The sequence below is a fragment of the Vipera ursinii genome (genome assembly GCF_947247035.1).
Source record: "Vipera ursinii genome assembly, chromosome: Z".
NCBI classification, from domain to species: domain Eukaryota; kingdom Metazoa; phylum Chordata; class Lepidosauria; order Squamata; family Viperidae; genus Vipera; species Vipera ursinii.
In genome coordinates, this window is record NC_139517.1 from 64,696,302 (window position 1) to 64,715,868 (window position 19,567).

The 19,567-nt window shown below is 40.7% G+C and overlaps 1 protein-coding gene across 10 annotated transcripts in view; it reads left to right on the forward strand.

The window, feature by feature from the left end:
- TPK1 (thiamin pyrophosphokinase 1) overlaps positions 1 to 19,567 on the forward strand; it is a 474,010-nt gene that overhangs the window by 360,274 nt on the left and 94,169 nt on the right. For 9 of the 10 annotated variants that reach the window (XM_083378309.1, XM_083378313.1, XM_083378310.1 and 6 more), the window contains one exon: positions 10,066 to 10,177. In XM_083378309.1, the coding sequence (XP_083234435.1) occupies positions 10,066 to 10,177 (112 nt within the window). Of the gene's footprint in view, positions 1 to 10,065; positions 10,182 to 19,567 lie in introns of all 10 variants that reach the window. The other variant, XM_083378318.1, reaches the window with a different exon arrangement.

Genomic DNA, 19,567 nt, shown 5'->3' on the forward strand with positions numbered 1-19,567 from the left:
GTGTTCTCAGTCAACGTACTACCAGGGAAAATAATGAACCATCCTTCGTCAGCTACGTAGCTCTACAACTTTGCCTCACTGCTCCTCTGTTTCTCCTTTCAGGGCAGCATCTCTGGAGATGTGCTGTAGAACCACACGTGAAGCAGCATTTCACTGTGCAAACATTCTCAGCTACTCTGCTAGTGCCTTGGGATGTTGCAGTTTTAGACCTGGGCTGTGCGTTGCCACCACCCCTTCTCTGCTGTCTCTCCAGCCATTTCTGTTCCTCCTCCAGCAACCGGCCAGTCAAATAATTCATGGTTAAGTCCCTCTCTTGCATAGACTCTAAACTAGTCACTAGAATGTCCTATGAATTGTGCAATGAACTGACCACCACATGCACCTTGTGTGTCTCAGTAAAAGTCATTCCTCTTAAACTTCTAGCTCTAGGAATGTTTTTCTCATGGACTGCCAATGCGTAGATATGCTCTCTCCCACTCTCAGTTGGGCCTTATACAGTTTCCTGTCAGCATTACTTTGCTGCTCGCAGTCTCTCTAACGTACACACTGCGCAAAGGTTCCCAACACTCTTTAGCAGCCTGGAGACCCCTCAGGTGTATCAGCTGGCTATCCTCCAAATTCCGGTCCCCATCATTCAGGACTACTGGTGGATCAGTAACAATCACCCACAACTCCTCACTTCGCAGGTACATTTCCATCTTCACACACCAGGAGAGGTAGTTTGTCTCCTTCAGCTGAGACACTACGAAACCTCCTCCCATTATGCCGATGGAGTCCTTGTTGCCTGCTTCATCTAACAACCACTAATCGCAAACAAACCATAAAGTACAACCCCTTGGGCTTTGGGGCAAGTTCTCATTGGGTTTCTCTTCTCTCTGGGCCCATAACCTGTCAGAGCGTGCACAGTCCTATCGCGTGCGACAACCCAGGAGCAGACACAGCAAATAGTGGTTTGTAACAAATGGTGGTTTACCTACAATATCTACAATGCTATACAAGTATCACTAGGAACAATGTACATACACGTGCTAAGAGCAGAATCCAACAAACAGCAAATACAGTAGGAAAAGAAAAGAAGACACACTAGCAGAGCCTCCCCTTTTTTACAGACAGTAATTTTCAGAACTATTATAAGTTCTAAGAATTAATATTAGAATAAGAATAGTTTTTCATAACCGAGAATAAGGCAAGTTACATTTTTAAAGAGTAGTTTTGTAATCTGTTTGATATTCAGAACTGTCTCTCAAGACAGCAGGAAAAAATAGATTAAAATGTATTTACTATTTCAAAACTATTAATTCATAAAACAATAGCAGAAGTAGCAAGAACACAATCAACCATGTGACTATGCCTAAAAAGCAGTGAAATTAAGAAACATATGACCTAATTTTTTTCAGAAGGAGTTTATTCCTCATAAAATTGGCTGTTCATCCCAACCTGAAAGATAAAATTACCTGTGACTAAATATCATCTTAGCATAAGTTAAAATGTATTAAATCTAATTCAGTTTCATCTTGTGCACATGTCATTGTGTGTGAAGATATATCATTTTTGCCCCATAAAAATTCATTTTTAAGTAATTGCTGTTGTTTGTGTGTTGTGTGCGTACACCTGCTTTTGTAATCTATTTTATTTTATCATCCCATGCTATGTTGCAAATTCATTCCTGATATCATTTATAATCTTCCAAAAAAGTAAAATTCTGTAAGAATAATTAATTTGCCCTGTGACTATAGTGATAAATGAGATGTCATGAAAAGCCACATTCTGCTTTAAGACTCTTACATAGTTTTTGAGGGAGTACTTTTGTTTGAGCTACTTCAATATGTTTAGTAACAAATAATTGAAACAGGGAAGAGAGAGGTATGGACATTCCATGGACATTCAGCTCAATTTTAATTTTAAAGTATAGTTTAAAATGGGCAACTTATATGTGCTTGTTTCTGGTATTGCATATTATAACCTAAAAATAAATACTATAAAAAGAATAAGAATTATGTTCAGGATTAGAATAATGGCAGTGACAATGGCCCAGGAATTCAAGAGAAGCCCAGTAACTCCAGGGATTTGCTAGTCAGTTAAGAATCTAAAAGGTACAAGTACAGATTGGGCAAGACCTGACTTAAAAACAGAAACTGTGAGAGGGACCTTGGAGTCCTAGTGGACATCACTTAACCATGAGCCAGCAGTGTGCAGCAGCAGCCAAAAAAACTAATACAATCCTAGTTTGTATAAACAGAGGCAAAGAATCAAGATTACGTGAGGTATTAGTACCACTTTATGAAACACTAGTAAGACCATACCTGGAATACTAAATCCAATTTTGGTCACCATATCACAAAAAACATGTCGAGAGTTTGGAAAAAATTCAGAGAAGAGCAACTAAGATGATCAAAGGATTGAAGACTAAAACATACGAAGAAAGGCTGCAGGACTTAGGTTTGGCTAGTCTACAGAAAAGAAGAAATAGGGGAGACATGATAGCAGTATTCCAGTATTTGAGGGGCTGCCACATAGAAGAGGGGGTCACATTATTCACCAAAGCACCAGAGGGCAGGACAAGAAACAATGGTTCAAAACTGATCAAAAGGAGAAGCAACCTAGAATTAAGGAGAAATTTCCTGATAGTGAGGACAATTAACCAGTGAAAAGGCTTGCCCCCAGAAATCGAGGGTACTCCATCAGTGGAGATTTTTAAAAAGAGGCTAGACAGTCACTTGTCTGAGATGGTATAGGTTCTCCTGCTTTGAGCAGAGGGCTGGACTAGAAGACCTCCAAGGTCCATCCCAGCTTTGTTCTATTCTAAATGTAAAGCAGGAAGACACTGCACTTCTGCTTTTGCATCAGTGAGAAACTGGAGCACAACAGACCCACTTCTTTGCCTTTCCAATGTCCTCAACTGTTCAATTGTAAAGGCACCATCTAATTTGTTCAATAAAAGAATTAACTAGTATCATGTCCTTCAATACTAGCCAGCCAAGCTGATACTGAAGAGAAAAATCTCAGCCCAGCCCCTATTACAACTACTAGGTAGAAAGAACATGAAATAGCAGCCTGGGGAAGTGACTGTTCCAGAAAAACATTACCCTTAATTTCCTCAATCTTCACAACACTTAGGGTTAGTCTGGTACTTTATTATGACAGATGCAGCCAGAGATATAAATTATGAGTATTTTGCTGTATTTGAGTCAGTATAAAATTATATACTTCATGTCTCTTATTAATATACCTGTAGAAGAAAATTTGTATCTCAACTGAATTGTGCATGCACTTGTTGAATGAATTATATTGTGTCATTGTGGTATACAACAGTAGTCAACAATCTTTGTGGCTTGGTAGCCTGGCAGAGGGGAACCGGGCTGTGTGAGTGTCAGGTCAGTGTGCACATGTATGCGTGCACAGCTCAACTTGTGGAAGTCAAGCTGCGCAAGCATCTGTGCACACTGGCCTGCTGCTTGTGTGGCCCAGATGTGAATAGGCCACGGCCCCATAGTGGGTCGTGGCCCAGGGGTTGGGGACCACTGGTATACAATATACAAAGATCTATAATTTTGTTGGCTTTATTCAATTTTACTCCAAATGAATTTGTGTCAGCCCACAATACACCAAACAACATAAAAAGAATGTAAGTACTAACAAAACCAAATTAGAACAGAAGAAAAAAAAGTAAAAATATGGCATACTTGATAAGATATTACAAAGCATCATATCAAAGCAGGCACCAGATACTAAGCCAAACACTGGGAGAACAGTCAGGTTTTATGGTCCTCTGGAACACCAACAGGGTTGGAACCACATGAATCTTAGGTAGAATCTTATTCTAGTGAGCAGTGCTGCATTCCCTGGGTCCTGATACTGTTTAGTCAAAGAAACCCATAGAATTCCAAGCGTGTCATTTTGAATAAATTCATTCAGTATGGCAATATCCTAAGTGGTAGTGCCCTATATGTACAGTAGGAATGGATTGAATGAAAGATAATCTCACAAATTGATTTGGCCACATGATCATGTCATATAGTAGCATGCAGTTACCTCACAAGAAAATAGCCATGCTTCCCTAATGTCTTTAAGAAGTCTATAGAATGTGGAATGTATGAGGGCAACTATGGAAAAACAAGTATACACTGGGTATCTGAGTTCAATGACTTTCACTTATGGCAATAGGAATGATCATATTGAAGTTATTGATATGCTAACTAGGAATTCTAATTAGGAATACTGGTAAGGTTAGGAATCCAACTTACTTGGATAATACAGATTACAAAACACCAATGAAAGCCAACAAAAGCACTTCCATCATTAGAGATCATGGAGACAGAACTATAAACAAAGAATAAGTAGGATCTTCGATGACCAGCAAGGATCCAGGCAGGCAGTCCAAGTTTATATTTATTTTTATGTCACAGGTCCCAAGGATGCAAGCAATTACCAATTTGTTCGTGTTAAAGATGCTTTCATTTTGTTTATCACTTAGCACAGACATGTCAAACCGGTGACGTCACATGACGTCACGCAACGTATCGGGACGGTTTTGCCATTGTCAGTAATGGGGTGGGCATGGCATCCAGCCTGCGGGCCAGCAGTTTGACACCCCTGACTTAACAGAACAGATCATTAAGAAAATCCCCTTATTATAAAGTGAATTTATAATAAACTGTGGGTCACCATAGGACTAATTTTTCAGCCTTTAATTATGTATTACTTATATATTAGTTTAAAGCCAAATTTAAAGAATTTTTAGGATTTTTAAATAAAAATGCTGTGTAAGTGTAAGAAAAATTATTAAGGCTGTATAATAAATACACTGTGGAAAAACATAGATTTGTTTTGGATTAAATATTCCTTGGATTTTCCTCATATATCTGAAGTTAAAAATTGATCTTTATCTTCCATCCCCAGATATAAAGTGAAAATCAGAATAATTTTTTTCTGCTTGATCAAGGTTGTTGTGTTGTTGTTGTTTTTTAAAAAAATGGTTTAACAAGATAAAAACATGGTTATATTATATAATATGATTTTTATTAGCAGTAGCATTTATAAAATCATAGTCAGAAAAAAGACCTGGATTCAGAAGGAAAAAAAGTTAAAGGTTTTTTTGTGTTTGCCAATTTGGAACTGGCTAAAGCATAAAAGAGAATAGTCAATATTTCCTCAACTTATTTTTCTCTCTCTCTTTTCAAGTTTAAAGCTGAAGAATAAATCTACTTCAAATCACTTTGCTTTATTTGTGTCCAAGAGAGAGGTCTTTTCTGTGCAAGAGCGGAACATCAGATTAGATTTGGTATATAACTGCACTTGTGAATCTAGATAACCTAGGTTATTTATTTACATTGTTGTGATAGGCGTTAGGCTTTATGAATGGTGTTCATATATGGTCCACCTAACTAGGTTTTTTTATAAATATTTTACTAATTTTACAATTCTAAATACTTAATAAACAATGTGTTGTCTGGGTCCATTGGTAATTCAGTGGTACATATTAACTTTCTCAAGTCTAGTTTCAATACTACACCATCCGGTGCTTCCTTGGTCCTGTCTTTTTCCGGTGGTATGCATTTTTCACACTGGGCAGATACAATTCTTGTTACTGTTAATACATATACAATTAAATATAGACATCTTCATCACATTTTTCTGGTATTATACATAATATCAATAATGTCAGTCTATAATATCTTTTCTAGCCAGAACAAATCTCAATTGCATTTGCACTTAAAATCCATTTGTTCAATCAATGTCCTGTTTTTCCCGCTTTTTTAAAATTTTAATTTCCTATCAATGTTCAAAATAATTCTGTCGCTTATAATTTTCTCATAATAAATTATATTTGGGTAACCAAAAGCTTCCCTTATTCAAACCCTTTTAGAATTTTCATATCTCCCCATCTCATAACAAAATGTAATATTCTAGTTACAAATCCCATCCTTCTAATTATAATAATTTCTAACAGTTATCTATTTCTTAACTATATTCAAACATCTGTTTAATAGTATAATATCCCATCTAATAGGTCAAAACCTATTTTCTTCAGTCTTACTCTAACTTTTTTCCTTTGCCAAATAACTTTTCAAATCAGTGCATTTGAATCATGAAGTAATTCTTCCTCTGTTTTTGTATGTATTGTTTGGAATGAGGAAGAGAATTTGATTGAAGTATTTTTGGGAGAACACTCAACCCATTTATATTCATTAAACAGCCTCCGTCCTTCCCTTTCAGTTTTTGTTTCCATTTCTTGTTTGTCAATATTCAACATTTCCCCTAACAGCTTTATCATCTGTTCAATCAGCTCTTCTTCCTTATCTTCAAATGTGTTCTACGATCTTGACAAGTAAGATATCTTTTCCATTTCTGGTGTTATCACTGCACCTTCTAATTTTTCATTTGTCTGTACCTGTCTGTTAATTCTTTCCTTTAGGTCCTCCATCTTTGGATCCATTTCTTCTCATTTTCCCTCTGTTTTCTGGGTTACTAGTTCCTTCTTTGTAGTCATTGTCTGAATTTGTAAGTTTAGGTTAGAAAACTGTTCTTTTTTCTCAGTTGTGTTATTTTTAGTCTCATCATGAAATAAAACAATTGTCTCTTGGATTGATTTCAACATAGAAATAATTTCTGAGATTCGTTAACATTTTCTTATTTGTGTATCAAACTGGGGGCTTTGGAAACAAGTGTTAAAGATGTTATTTTACCATTTGTGGCTAAGTATGGAACACCCATTTTGTTTTTGTATGTTGTCTTTATAGTCCAATAGGGACCCCAACACAGATAAGCAGTCCAAGAGTTTTTTTCCCCCTTTTTTCCAGCTGCTGCCTGCTAAACTGAAAGTTTCCAGGAACAACAAAGAGTCTTATCTAAGTCCGGGCTTCAAGCCAAGTTTCCTTTAAACATAATAAATTGTAGTGCTGTGATTCACCACTAGATGTCATTGACACCATCTTCCAGCTTTCTAAATCCAAGCCTATTTTACAGAATTTCAAATCTTTTTTTAAAAAAAGTCTGAAAGGTATTTTAGTCCCCAAATTTCAAAGCTATATATCTGTATTAATTCCAAATTGATCTTGTAGTTTTCTCTATTTTCCCCCAAAGCAATTAATTCTCCACTTTTCTTTTCCTGAAGGCTCAGCCAATCTCAATGTATACATGGTTGTACTTTGACAATAAAGATTCATTCATTCAAATGAGGAAGCAGAGCAAAAACTTCCCTTTCCTCTGTCATCAGGGGAGGATTATTTGCTTTGGGCATTCTTTTTTCCAGGAAAATAGTGTTAAGATCATAAAAGAGGATAAAATCTCACCCAATTCCATCCACATTGTTCAAAAATTGCTAGTTCAGTGATGGCAAACGTTTTAGAGACTGAGTGCCCAAACTGCAATCCAAAACCCACTTTTTTATTGCAAAGTGCCAACACAGCAATTTAATCTGAATATTGAGATTTTAATTTAGAAAAACACAACCCATACATTAACATCTTTTGTCTTAAAAGAAAAAAACAACTTTACTGAAAGGTAAAAGTTTGCATTTGGCATGCTTTGGAACAATTCATGTGATTTTTGCTATTCTATGCTTGCTGGTAATTTGTCTAACCTTGGCTTATACTTTGTAAGTTTGAGAGCAACACATGCAGAACTCAGGTCTTCTGTTAGTCTGTTTCTGGTGTCAGATTTAATATAACTCAAAGCTGAAAACAGTGTGCTCACTCTGGAGGCTTGATTTGACTAGGAAGGGGCTTGAGAAATGGTTTTTTCCTATGAAAATGTAGCCAAAGAGTGAGGCATGCATGCCCACAGAGAGGGCTCCTAGTGCCCCCTCTGGCACACGTGCCATAGGTTGGCCACCACTATGCTAGTTAGTGCTTATCTTTGGTTGTCACAAATGTAGCCAGTCTTTCCCCCGCCAGTTTGGAGGGCTTCTTTGGATCCAGAGGAAGGGCCATCACCCCTCTGTGATCAACGAAGGTCCCTTCCTTCTTTGTCACCTCTCTGGGGTGACTTTTGACCCTTTTTAGGGTCCCCAGCAGGGCAAAATCGAACATGGAAGATGGAGCCCCATCTACCTATGTCCATCACACCACAACGCCTAGCTGGAAGTCCCACCTAGCTAGTTTTTATAGTGCAGCCTTCCTTGTGCTGAGGCAAGAAAACCCACACACATACCAAACAAATTATCTTTTAAATTCTATTTATTATAGTGACAAAGATTTGTAACATGTACTTAATATTTCAACATTTTCAAATGGATAACCTTGTAACCTCTTTTTTCATAGGTTTTAAATAATTTAAATGAAAGTTCTAGTGGACAAATAAGTTGAACTAATAACTTTTTACAATCCAAAATATAAAATAAGATGCATTAAAAACCTTCACATCATTTTTTTCTAAAACTGAAAATTTGAAAGCATTGTTCTCCTTAATTATATTGTTGACTGATGTTGTATACCACTCAATGATACAATATAATTCACTCAACTGCTCATAATCACTCTTGCCTTGATCACCTCCCATTTGGATTATTGCAATGCACCTTACATGAGGTTGGCCTTGAAGACCACTAGGAGATTTCAACTGCTCCAGAATGCAGACATGTACACTGAAATGGGGGCCCCAAAGTTTCCTCATGTAAAATCTTTGTGCATAAGCTGCACTGACTTCCAGTTTCTTTTGGAGCACAATTCATGATCCTGGTCATTATCTTTAAAGCTCAATATGGTATAGGACCATATCTTTGAGACTGGCTTTCCCTAAGGACATCTACCCATCCTACAAGGTCCTAGTCCCTTTCCCTAAATATTGCCATTTGATGGGAGCCTTTGCCATAGTCCATGAAGTTTGGAAGACATCTACCTTCTTAACCTCCTGTAAAGCTTTGAAGACCAGGCTTTTGCTGTAAGATCTGGAATAAGTCTGAATATTTGCACATTAGAAATCTGACTTGGCACCAGGTCTTTTTAATGTTTTCATATGTTTAATTTATAGTTTTCATATGATTCTGTATGTTGTTTTAACTTTTGATTAGAAGCTGCCTAGAGGTTCTTAGAAGGACAGCTATATAGATATTTTAAATAAATAAACTAAAATCATCTTGAATAGAGAGGACTATATAAACATATGCAACCTGAAGCTCATTGGAATCCAAATTGGGGGTTAGATTAAATGACAAAATGTGCGTCACAATACGGACCCGTGACTCCTTACATCCAATTGTCTTTGTCATTTTTTGTCATGCGTTTTGAACCTGAAACCAATGATTTTAATGAAATTCATAATGAGTCATCAGATCAAATCTTCATCTAGCCTAATAACTTGTTACAATAATGAAGAGGGATATTCTACAGAAGAATTCATAAGCTTAGTTATTTGGGAAAATTATTTTAAAGTTAGATATGAAATTGAATAAATAAGTTTTATAAATCATTATAGATACTCTACCCTATTTTTCTTTTAGTAACTGATACTCACAAATCTTATGCCACTGAATCCAGAGATTCTTGGTACTCATGGCTAATAGTCAATTATCCATTTCACTTCATTTAAAGTTGTATAACCCTAATCTTCCACATTTCAAAAAGTTCTTCTGTGGTTCAATTCTTTTTCTGGAAGGCAAATATTCTCCTGTTATTAGTTTTCCCAATCATCTGCAAAGAGGAGGTTGGAAACTTAATTGATTGACAATGACTGGGTTAGGACTTGATCTAGGTGGTCCACAATGCACTCAGTAACTAGATTAGATCAAAACCTATCATAATTTAAATTGATTTTGAGTTTCAGGTTAAAAATTCAGAATTTTCTAAGAAGAGTACATTAATATTTTATCAAAGAACAGCTTTTCATATTTCATCTATATTCTTGTAAAAGTGCAAATTTCATGTACATTCTATTTTGAACCATCAAAGCAACACTAAATTCAATGAAACCTATGCCCAAGTAAGTGTGAATAGATCCAAAGGATGAAGAAAACTCTATAACAAAATTTAATGTCTCAGATTTGGCTTGTGTCTGCTTCACTTGTTTTAACATAGCATTTCTGTTTGCATAATTTAAACCTGCATCAGCATTCTCTCTGTGTTACAGGGCAAGCACAAACTTCTTGTGAACACAGGACTTGAAGGGAACTGGTGTGGTCTAATTCCAGTTGGGAATCCTTGTGAATGTGTAACAACAACAGGTCTAAAATGGAACCTCAGTGAGTAAGATATTTTTTCCCACTCTATAAAACTATAATGTTATTAATTAAAAATATAATTAATAGAGGGATAGAATCAAGATCACATGAAGTTCTAGTACTACTTTACAAGCCTTCATAAGACCATACTTGGAATACTGCATCCAGTTCTGGTCACCACAATAAAGAAAAGATGTTGAGACTTTGGATAGAGTGCAGAGAAGAGCAACAAGAATAATTAAGGGGCTGGAGGCTAAAACATATAAAGAATGCTTAGAGGAATTGGATATGTCTAGTCCAGGGGTGTCAAACTGCCGGCCTGCAGGCCAGACACGTCATCCAGAAGCCGCGCCCACCCCATTGCCAGAAATGGCAAAACCATCCCGATATGTTGCCCACTACCATGCTACAGCCTTTTGGCCACCAGACCACGTGAATGGTTTGTTGATGCATGCGTGTGTGAATCTGCATATAGCCCCACTCATGTGAGCATCGCCACAAGCATTGTTGCAGGTAATTGCATGAGTATCATCACAACCATCATGGGCATTCATGGCCCCACTCGCACCAGTGTCACCCACTCACATGAGCAACAGGTGTTCGTGCATACACACATGCATCTGCAGGTATTTACTCCTCCCACAAAATCATCCCTTCTTTCCCCCCGCTCCATGCCGCAAACCCCAAACATTTGGGGAACTCTGATATAGGATCTCCTGCTTGAGCAGGGGATTGGACTAGAGCAGGGCTTTTCAACCAGTGGTACAGGTAACACCTATGGTACATTGGCACCCAGCAGATGGTACGTGACCATCCTAGAAAAGTGGTAGCAGTGGAGGGGAATGAGCTGAACTGGTGGCAGCACTGCACAAGCCTGAGTGAGAGACAGCTGGAGTTGCAGGGCTGTCAGGGCTCAGCAGAGGTGCCAGGATCAGCACTTCTTCAGGGCTGTCAGGGCTCAGCAGAGGTACCAGGATCAGCACTTCTTCAGGGCTGTCAGGGCTCAGCGGAAGCACCAGGATCAGCACCAGGCTCCAGCTGGAGCTCAGCACTGATCCTGGTGCTTCTGCTGAGCCCAGAAGAAGCGCCGATCAGCTGGAATGTTGCAGCATCTCCAGGGTCTTGTGATTTACATTCAGATGCTTGGCAACTGATTCATATTTATGATGGTCGCAGTGTCCCAGGGTCATGTGAAGTGACCAAAACCTGCTGCAACCACCCAGTAGGTGGTGGTTGGGGAATAAAAACCAAACTCCCCCACCCCACCCCCACTGCCAATCCTCAACAGAAATGCTCACAACAATGAAAACAGACAGGAGGAAGAGTGCTGCCGGGTGGGCAGGCAGGTGTCTTGCTTGGCTGTAGCTTGGGGGAGCACTTTTTTCAGTGCCGTTGTAACTTCGAACAGTCACTAAGCGAACTGTTGTAAGTCGAGGACTACCTGTATTTCATCACTTTTTTTCCTTTTTTTTCGTCATCAAGTTTTTGACACCTTGCTAGGTGACCATTGGTACTCAGACGTTGCCATATCCTAAAAGTGGTACAATGGGTAAAAAGGTTGAAAAGCCCTGGAAGACCTCCAAGGTCCCTTCCAAATCTATTATTCTATGTTCTGTGTTCTATAATACTTTATTTTGGGTAGGTGTGCAAGGAATTATATGATAATTTAGTGCATTTAATTAACTGTATATTACAGATAGCATCCCATTCATATTAATTAATTAATATTACAATATTCATTTGGGGGATATTGCATTTTGCCTGGAAACATATAATAAGAATTCTTTGGCAGAATGCAGAGAAAGAAATAAGAAATAAATAAAGAGAAATGAAATAGATCCCTGCCAGGAAGGAAATGGGTTCTGACATGTTGTCCCCCTTAGAAAAAAAGACAGATCCACCTGTAAAAATAAAGAGAAAGAGGTAGACAAAAGTTAGTCTGGTTTATTTGTATATGCAGCATGAAATTTACTAAGTAATTTGGGAACTGTAATGTGACATTTCTGAACCCATTCATTTTGGGAAAGAGGCAGATGTTTCCAGGCTACTAGGTATTGGATGGAACTATGATGTTTCCTGGAACCTAGAATCTCCTTGATTTCAAAATGTTGTTCATCTTCTTCCATAATTGGAAGAGGAGAAGGAGCTGCAGCTGGCCTTAAGGGCAATAGCAATTCATGTTTCAGAAGGCTACAGTGAAAAATTGGGTGAACCTGTCGAGCGTCTTAGGGAGCTCCAATTCTACTGTGACAGGATAGATTATTCTTTTAATAGAAAATGATCCCACAAATTTTGTTCCTAGCTTTTTGATGGCTGCCAGGATTTTAGGTATTTTGTTGACAGATAAACTTTCTGTCCTACTTGAAACTGTTTGGGTTCACTTTGTTTCTTATCTGCCTGGAATTTATATGCTTCCCTAGCCTCATCTAAAGTTCAACTGGCCAGGTATTTTGTAATTGTGCAATCCATTCCTTCAGGGAAGGGATAGTCGTTTCGCTCGATGGTAATTCAGGCATTGGGTTGAAACTTTGTCCCATTGCTACCTGGAAAGAGTGTAGCCCGTGCTGGAATGAACTGCATTGTTATAAGCAACTTCTGTGAATGGAAGTAGTTTGGTCCAATTGTCTTGCTGGTAATGAAACATCTTAGGTACTGTTCCAGTACTGATTTCAACCGTTCAGTCCCACTATTCACTTGTGGATGATGACTAGATGACAACTCTTGAGTGGTCCCCAAAAGTCCAGGAATACTCTCCAAAACTCTGATGTGAATTGTACCCCCCTGTCTGATATGATTTGTTGTGGGTCCCCAGGAAGTCAAAAAATATGTTGAACAAATAACTTTGCAAGTGTCTTTGCATTGGGGATTTTTTGGCATGAGATAAAATGTACTTGTTTAGAGAGCAAATCTGTAATGACCCAAATAACTGTGTTCCCCCTACTTTCTGGTAACTCCACAATAAAGTCCATAGAAATTTCTTTCCAATGCGCTGATGGGGTTGCTGTTGTTTGCAACAAGCCTGGGATTTTCCCCTGTCTCCTCTTAGCTGCAGCACAAATTGGGCAACTAGCCACGTAGCTTTCAATGTCCTTTATCGACGGCCACCAAAACTAGGTGTAAAGTTTTTACTACCCCAAAATGGCCAACTGATTTCGAGTCATGACAGCTGCATAAAAGTCAGCCTCTGGCTTTTTGGAATGTACAGTGTCCCTCTCACCAACCTATGGTGCCTAGGTTCTTATGGCTTAGGAACAATTTGTCATTCTCTAGCGCTTGGCTCACTAGAGATTCTGGATTTTGGCTTGCGCTCAGATGGTGACTTGCGCTGCCAACTGTGTAGATGGCATGAGTGGGTCTGTTATCTGTTCTATTGCTGTTAATTGTGGAGCCTGGACAATGGATCAGCTAGGAAATTCTTTCCTCCCAGTGTTTTAGTGTGAAATTAAATTGGTGGAAATACTGCAACTACTTTGCTTGTTTAGGGGTCAGTTTTCTGGGCATCTTTAAGGCTTCTAGGTTCTTGTGGTCGGTGCATATCTGGAAGGGGATTTTGTTCCCTTCCAGGAAATCCTGCCAGGTTACAAGGGCCCATCGGACTGCATAAGCCTCCTTTTCCCAGAATGCCCACCTGTTTTCTGTCTCTGTGAGTTTCCTTGATGTGTATGCGCAAGGCTGCAACTTCCCTTCATCATTCTCCTGCATTAGTACTGCCTCCATGGCTACATCGCTGGCATCAGGTTGAAACACGAATGGTTTATCAGTATCAGGGTGTCTTAGAACAGGTTCTGCAGAAAATAGTCTTTTCAGTCTTTCAAATGTGGTTTGACATTCTACCGTCCATTTCAATGGTTGGCTTGGTTTCGGCTTCCCCTCCCCTTTGTTTTTTAGTAAGTTAGTAATTGGCAAGGTGATCTGTGCAAATGAGGGAATGAATTGCTGGTAAAAATTAGTAAATCCAAGGAAGCTTTGCAATTGCTTCCTAGTGTGGTGTGGAGCCCACTCTAATACAGCTCGGACCTTCTCAGGATCCATCTCTATGCCACTTGGCAAGATCCAATACCCCAGACAGTCATTTTTTTTCCTTATGAAATTCACACTTAGATGACTTGGCATACAAGTGGGCTGCTTGGAGTTTTTTCAGTACTGCTCTGACTAATTTTACATGCTCCTTTTTTATTTCAGTAAATATCAGGATATCGTCTAGGTAAACAAGTACCCCTTTATATAGGTGCTCCAGGAGCACATCATTTATTAATTGCATGAGCACTGCAGATGCCCCTTGAAGCCCAAAAGGCAAAACCCTGAACTGGTAACATCCTAAGGAGCAATTGAAGGCTGTTTTCCTTTCCACTTGTCTCCCTCTTTAATTCTGATTCTGTAATATGCCTCTCTTAAATCCAGTTTTAAAAAGATTTTTCCTTTTGACAGGTGTGCTGGCATGTCTTTCATGAGAGGGAAGGGGTAAATGTTGCTCTTACTCGCTGTGTTGAGAGAGCTGTAATCCATGCAGAGGCAAAGAGTCCCATCTTTCTTTTTGCAGAATAATATGGGGAACTGCAGTTTTGGATTTTGCCAGTTGGATAAATCCCCTTTCCAGATTTTTTTATGAACTTTTGCATTTTCTCCAGCTCCTGTAGGCTCATGGAATATAGTTTTGGCTTAGGTAATTTTGCCCCCAGGAGTATTTCAATAGCACAGTCCATGGGTCGGGGGGGCAGTTCATTGGATTTCTCCTCGCTGAACACTTCAGCTAGATCCCGGTATTCCTCTGGTATGCCCTGCAACTCCTTTTCCCCCACCACTGCTGAATTTTCAGAGGAACTTCCTCGGTTCTAGGTTTGAGTTGGGGCTCCTGCTTCTATCTTCTCCTTTGGGATCTCAGTTCTCCTGTCCTCCAGTCCATCCCTGGATTACACTTGGTCAACCACACCGTACCCAAGATGAGGTGGCATTCCAAGCCAGGGGTCACTACAAACATTAGAGTCTGTACATGATCCCCTATGGTGAGTTGGACAGGTAGTATGGCAAAAGTAGCTGGTGTCCCCCCTGTAATTGACCCATCTAATTGACCGAATGAAATCAACTTCTTCAGCCTCCTCACCGGAATCCCTAAATTCCCCACTAGGGTTGAGCTTATAAGGCAGCAAGAGCAGCGGGAGTCTATTAGGGCTGTGAGCGTAACCCTTTCAGGCATTCCAGAGCTAAAGTTCTACAGTTCTGGTGAGGGGCACAATGGGCCCACTTACCAGGAATTCATCCTCCGAGTTGTCATCTGAGGAATTGGGTGGTCTTCCTGGTGGAGTCAGAGTTCCCCCTGCCTGCCTTGATGGAGTTTGGAACTCAATGACTTCCATGCTTTTCATGGCCATCTCCTTCGGTTTCATTGGGGTCTTTCTGAGCTTCCCTCCCATGGCTCGGTCAGGCTTCCAGATGGGGTCTTAGACTTGCACTCGGCAATGTGGTGCCCCTCCTTCTTGCATTTGAAACAACCTGCTGACCTCGGGGTGGTGGGGATTAGCTTCGGTGGTTCTCGGGGTGGCTCCACTGGTGACTTTCCCTAGGAACTCCCTCCACGTCGTTGCCTTCTGGCATGATCGATCTCTGCTTCCTCAGCCAGGATATACCAGTCTTGGAGCCGGTCCAGGTCTCCCCAAGGGGTGCAGGCATAATACAGGTCATAATTCAGGCCATCCTTGAAATGGCCGACTAGGATGTCTTTCGGCCAGTTCAGCTTACTGCCCAGGGCTTGAAATTCCTGTGTGTATTCCGCTATGGGTCATCATCCCTGTTTGACAGTCTTGATGCACTCCTGAGCTTTCTGATCAGCCAAGGGGTCCTCAAAACGGTGCCTGAGAACTGCCATGAACTGATTGAAGTTTTCCAGTTCTGGGACATTGGCGTCATGGAGATCTACCACCCAGTCTGCTGCATCACCATCTAGGGCTGTTTGTACAATCCTTATTCGACTGAGGTTGCTAGTTATTTCATGACCATGTTCTTCCATGTAGTTTAATACTTGAGTCAGAAAAAACCCCAATCGGTGCGGCTCTCCACAGTATCTCATCCTTAATGGCAGGAACTTCCAGATGGGTTGATGTCCCCTCTGTCTCCTGGGTTGGTGGCTGCCTCCATGGAAGCAGTGGAAGGGCCTGGGATTGCTGGTTTGCTGCTGCCCCATCATCCTTTTGACTGAGCCTGGGTTGGCAGTGCCTCGGCATGGGTCAGCTTTCTCTTCCTTCATGGAATCGAAGGTGACCCTTAGCATGTCAATGGCTTGCTCCAGGAGCTGATTGGAGTGGGGAGGCCAGTCATCTTCTTCTTCACTGAGGTGAAGCAACCTCTCCATCTTGACCTTCCCACCCGGTTGGTGACTGCCATGTTTGAACATCATCTTCCTGAATTTCTTCTCCCAGTCCTCCTCCTGATGCCCATTGACCACCATGGCTTGTGATGGCGTTCAGTGACCATCACCTTATCTGATGAGCTTGAGGATTGAGAACTGTATCTACTGGGCTCTGCCTGGTGGGAGAACTCCCACCCATGGCAGGTTCTTCCCTTTCCGTTCTGATATCAGACATTGTTTGCTTAGTTCCCCCAGCAAGGGTCTTCCTTCCGGGTTGACTATTACTGCAGATCCTGCCTAATGTCAGGACCCACTTCAAAACCTCATCCCAAGAAAGTAGGACTCTTGGAACAGTTTCATTCCAAAGGGAACTTTTATTAGGAGAAGCTGATAGCAGGCATAGAAGGCAGGATCTGAGGATCTCAGATCAATAGGTTAAAAGAGTCCCAAGCAAACCCCACCACAATAGTTCATCCGGTCAGTTCAAATGAGCCAATCTCCAGGTGTTAAGTCCGCTATGGGAATGGAGCTGATAAAGAAGTTCATTCTCATGCCTGTGAAGACATTGGTCTTTGTACCTTTCCTTTATGCAGCAAGAGATAAACCAGATGGCCAGAGACACATTTCTTTCTCACCTCCAGGTTGACAATAAGGGAGAGACAGTTCAAAGAGCAAATATATAGAAACAGCAGAGAGGATACATTCTAGCAAAGCAAAAGGCATCCCACAGAATCTCCCCTGCCCCTCAAGAGAATGGCAGAACCCAGAGAAAGAAATAAGAAAAAAATAAAGAGAAATGAAATAGATTCTCCCACCCCACCCCCAGGAACGAAATGGGTTCTGACAATACTGAAAAAGGGCAAGAAAGATATTAAAATTCTGTTTGGCTATGAGGAAGGAAATGCTTGTTCCAAGCCAATATCATCTTTTTTCTTTTGTCAAGAAATTTTCAATGACAAAGGTCACAATTACTCCCAGTCCTCAGCAAAGCTCACTACTCTTGTCATGCAGAAGGGCCTAGAAAGAAGGATAATCATCTGTACAGATATATCTGAATACATATTTTCTTTTTAAATATTTCTAAATATAAGCTGCAAATGGTATAACTAGCAGATTCATACTGGTGTGTGACTAGCATATGCAATCCTCTAGCCACTTAATATTGTTACCATGTGTGAACAGATATACATATACTTACATTTATAAATGGAAAACAGACAAATAAAAGATTTGATCTTATTCACACGTAAGTTTAAATCTAAGGAAAAAGAGGATTAGCTGATTTTAAATATTTAGTATACTTCATAGGAAGGTGTTTGTTTTCCTGTAAAATGTTTGTTGAGGTCCTCTTTAATCATAACACTGTTGAATAGGAGGGAAAATAAACCATTTGCCCCTTTCACTTTGTTGTATTTCAGATATTGGAAATGTTGTAGGATTTCTATGTAGTAGAGCTTTCAGCCACCTGGCCTTCTTTGCAGCTGTGCCCACAGAGATGTCACGAAGTTGGAATTGATTGATTGATCTTTTCCCCCCCACAAACTTATTTTGTTTCCCTGCATCCGGCAGTGGAGGAGCATGAAGGAAAAATGGGATGGGGCTGGAAGTCAAGTAAGCAAAGACATGTAATTCCTGGGGGAAGCGAGGGCATCTGGGCAGTGTTGTGGCAAGTTCTCCAGCTCCATAGCAGCAGAGAACTGCAAAGGAGCTGCAAAGCAAGTGGCAAGATGCTGAAACGGGCCCATCCCGCAGTTGCCCAGGCCTGGCGGAGGGAAGACCAACATCTACCAGCACATATGGTAAATGGGGCGGCATTCCAGCTCTGGCGGCAAGGGGCAGCCGGCATGGGAACAGACCCTCCCTTCCTGAGCCTCCGGTGCTCCACCTGCCCCTTTGGTCCTGGGCTTCTGCCTTCCCGCTCACCTCTCAGGTAAGCCCGGCCAGGCTAGGAAGGAGTCTCCCCGGATCCCCAGGGCAAAGACCCCCCCTACAGTCAGAGGAGCATCAGCCTGGTCACCCCCACCTCAGCGCCCTTCCCGCTGCCACCCAGCATGGCCACCCTGTGGCTGCAGGGGCTGGCCTGGCACAGGAAGGGCACATGTCCCTCCCACCTGCACTGGTACTTGGTTCGCTACCATGCTATCACTGCCACGTTGCATCCCCACCCCATGCGCAGGCCCCGCCCCGTCCCCACACACTCTCGGCCTGCTGGTACAAGTAAAAGTAAGCCCTACCTGAAAGTAAGTCCTAGTGCTTATTTCAGAGCCCAAAATAAAATAAGACCGGGTCTTACTTTCTGGGAAACATGGTATTCACATGGTACCTTAACAGCTCTTTGGTCCTTCGTTAGGACTTGGACTGTTTTTACCAGTCCCAGACTGTGAATTGAATAATATTAATAATATTAATAATAATAATAACAACAACACTAGCAGTAATATGGCATACCAGGTGATGCACGAATTTTTTTTAAATTCCATTTATATCCCGCCCTTCTCCGAAGACTCAGGGTGGTTTACAAGCTTAGCAGTAGCCTTCATTCTATGTATATGCCTGCTTATTAGGGCTTTCACACACACCCCAAGCGGCATTATTACAAAGTCAGCTTAATTGCCCCCAACAATCTGGGTCCTCATTTTACCTACCTCGGAAGGATGGAAGGCTGAGTCAACCTTGAGCCTGGTGGGATGCGAACCTGCACTAATTGCAGGCAGCTGGTGTTACTTAAAGAGGCATTAGCCCACTGCTCCACCAAGGCTCATTATAATTGAAGAGAAACAACTACAAAAAATAATGAAATAGCACGATCTGCAAATTGAAGTTGAATTATTATGGAAGCAGAAACCCATGGTAGTACCAATAGTAATAAGAATCCTTGGAGCAATACCCCAAGGGCTGCCTAGGTAAATACAAATTTTGAACTTATTGGACCTGAATATTCTGACTTTGCAAAAAAAAAAATCTTACTCGGAACTGCCTGTTTACTCAGACATTACTTAACAACTCTTACGTCCTTGGTTAGTACTTGAACTGTTAAGTTTTTAACAGTCCGAGACTATGAATTTAAT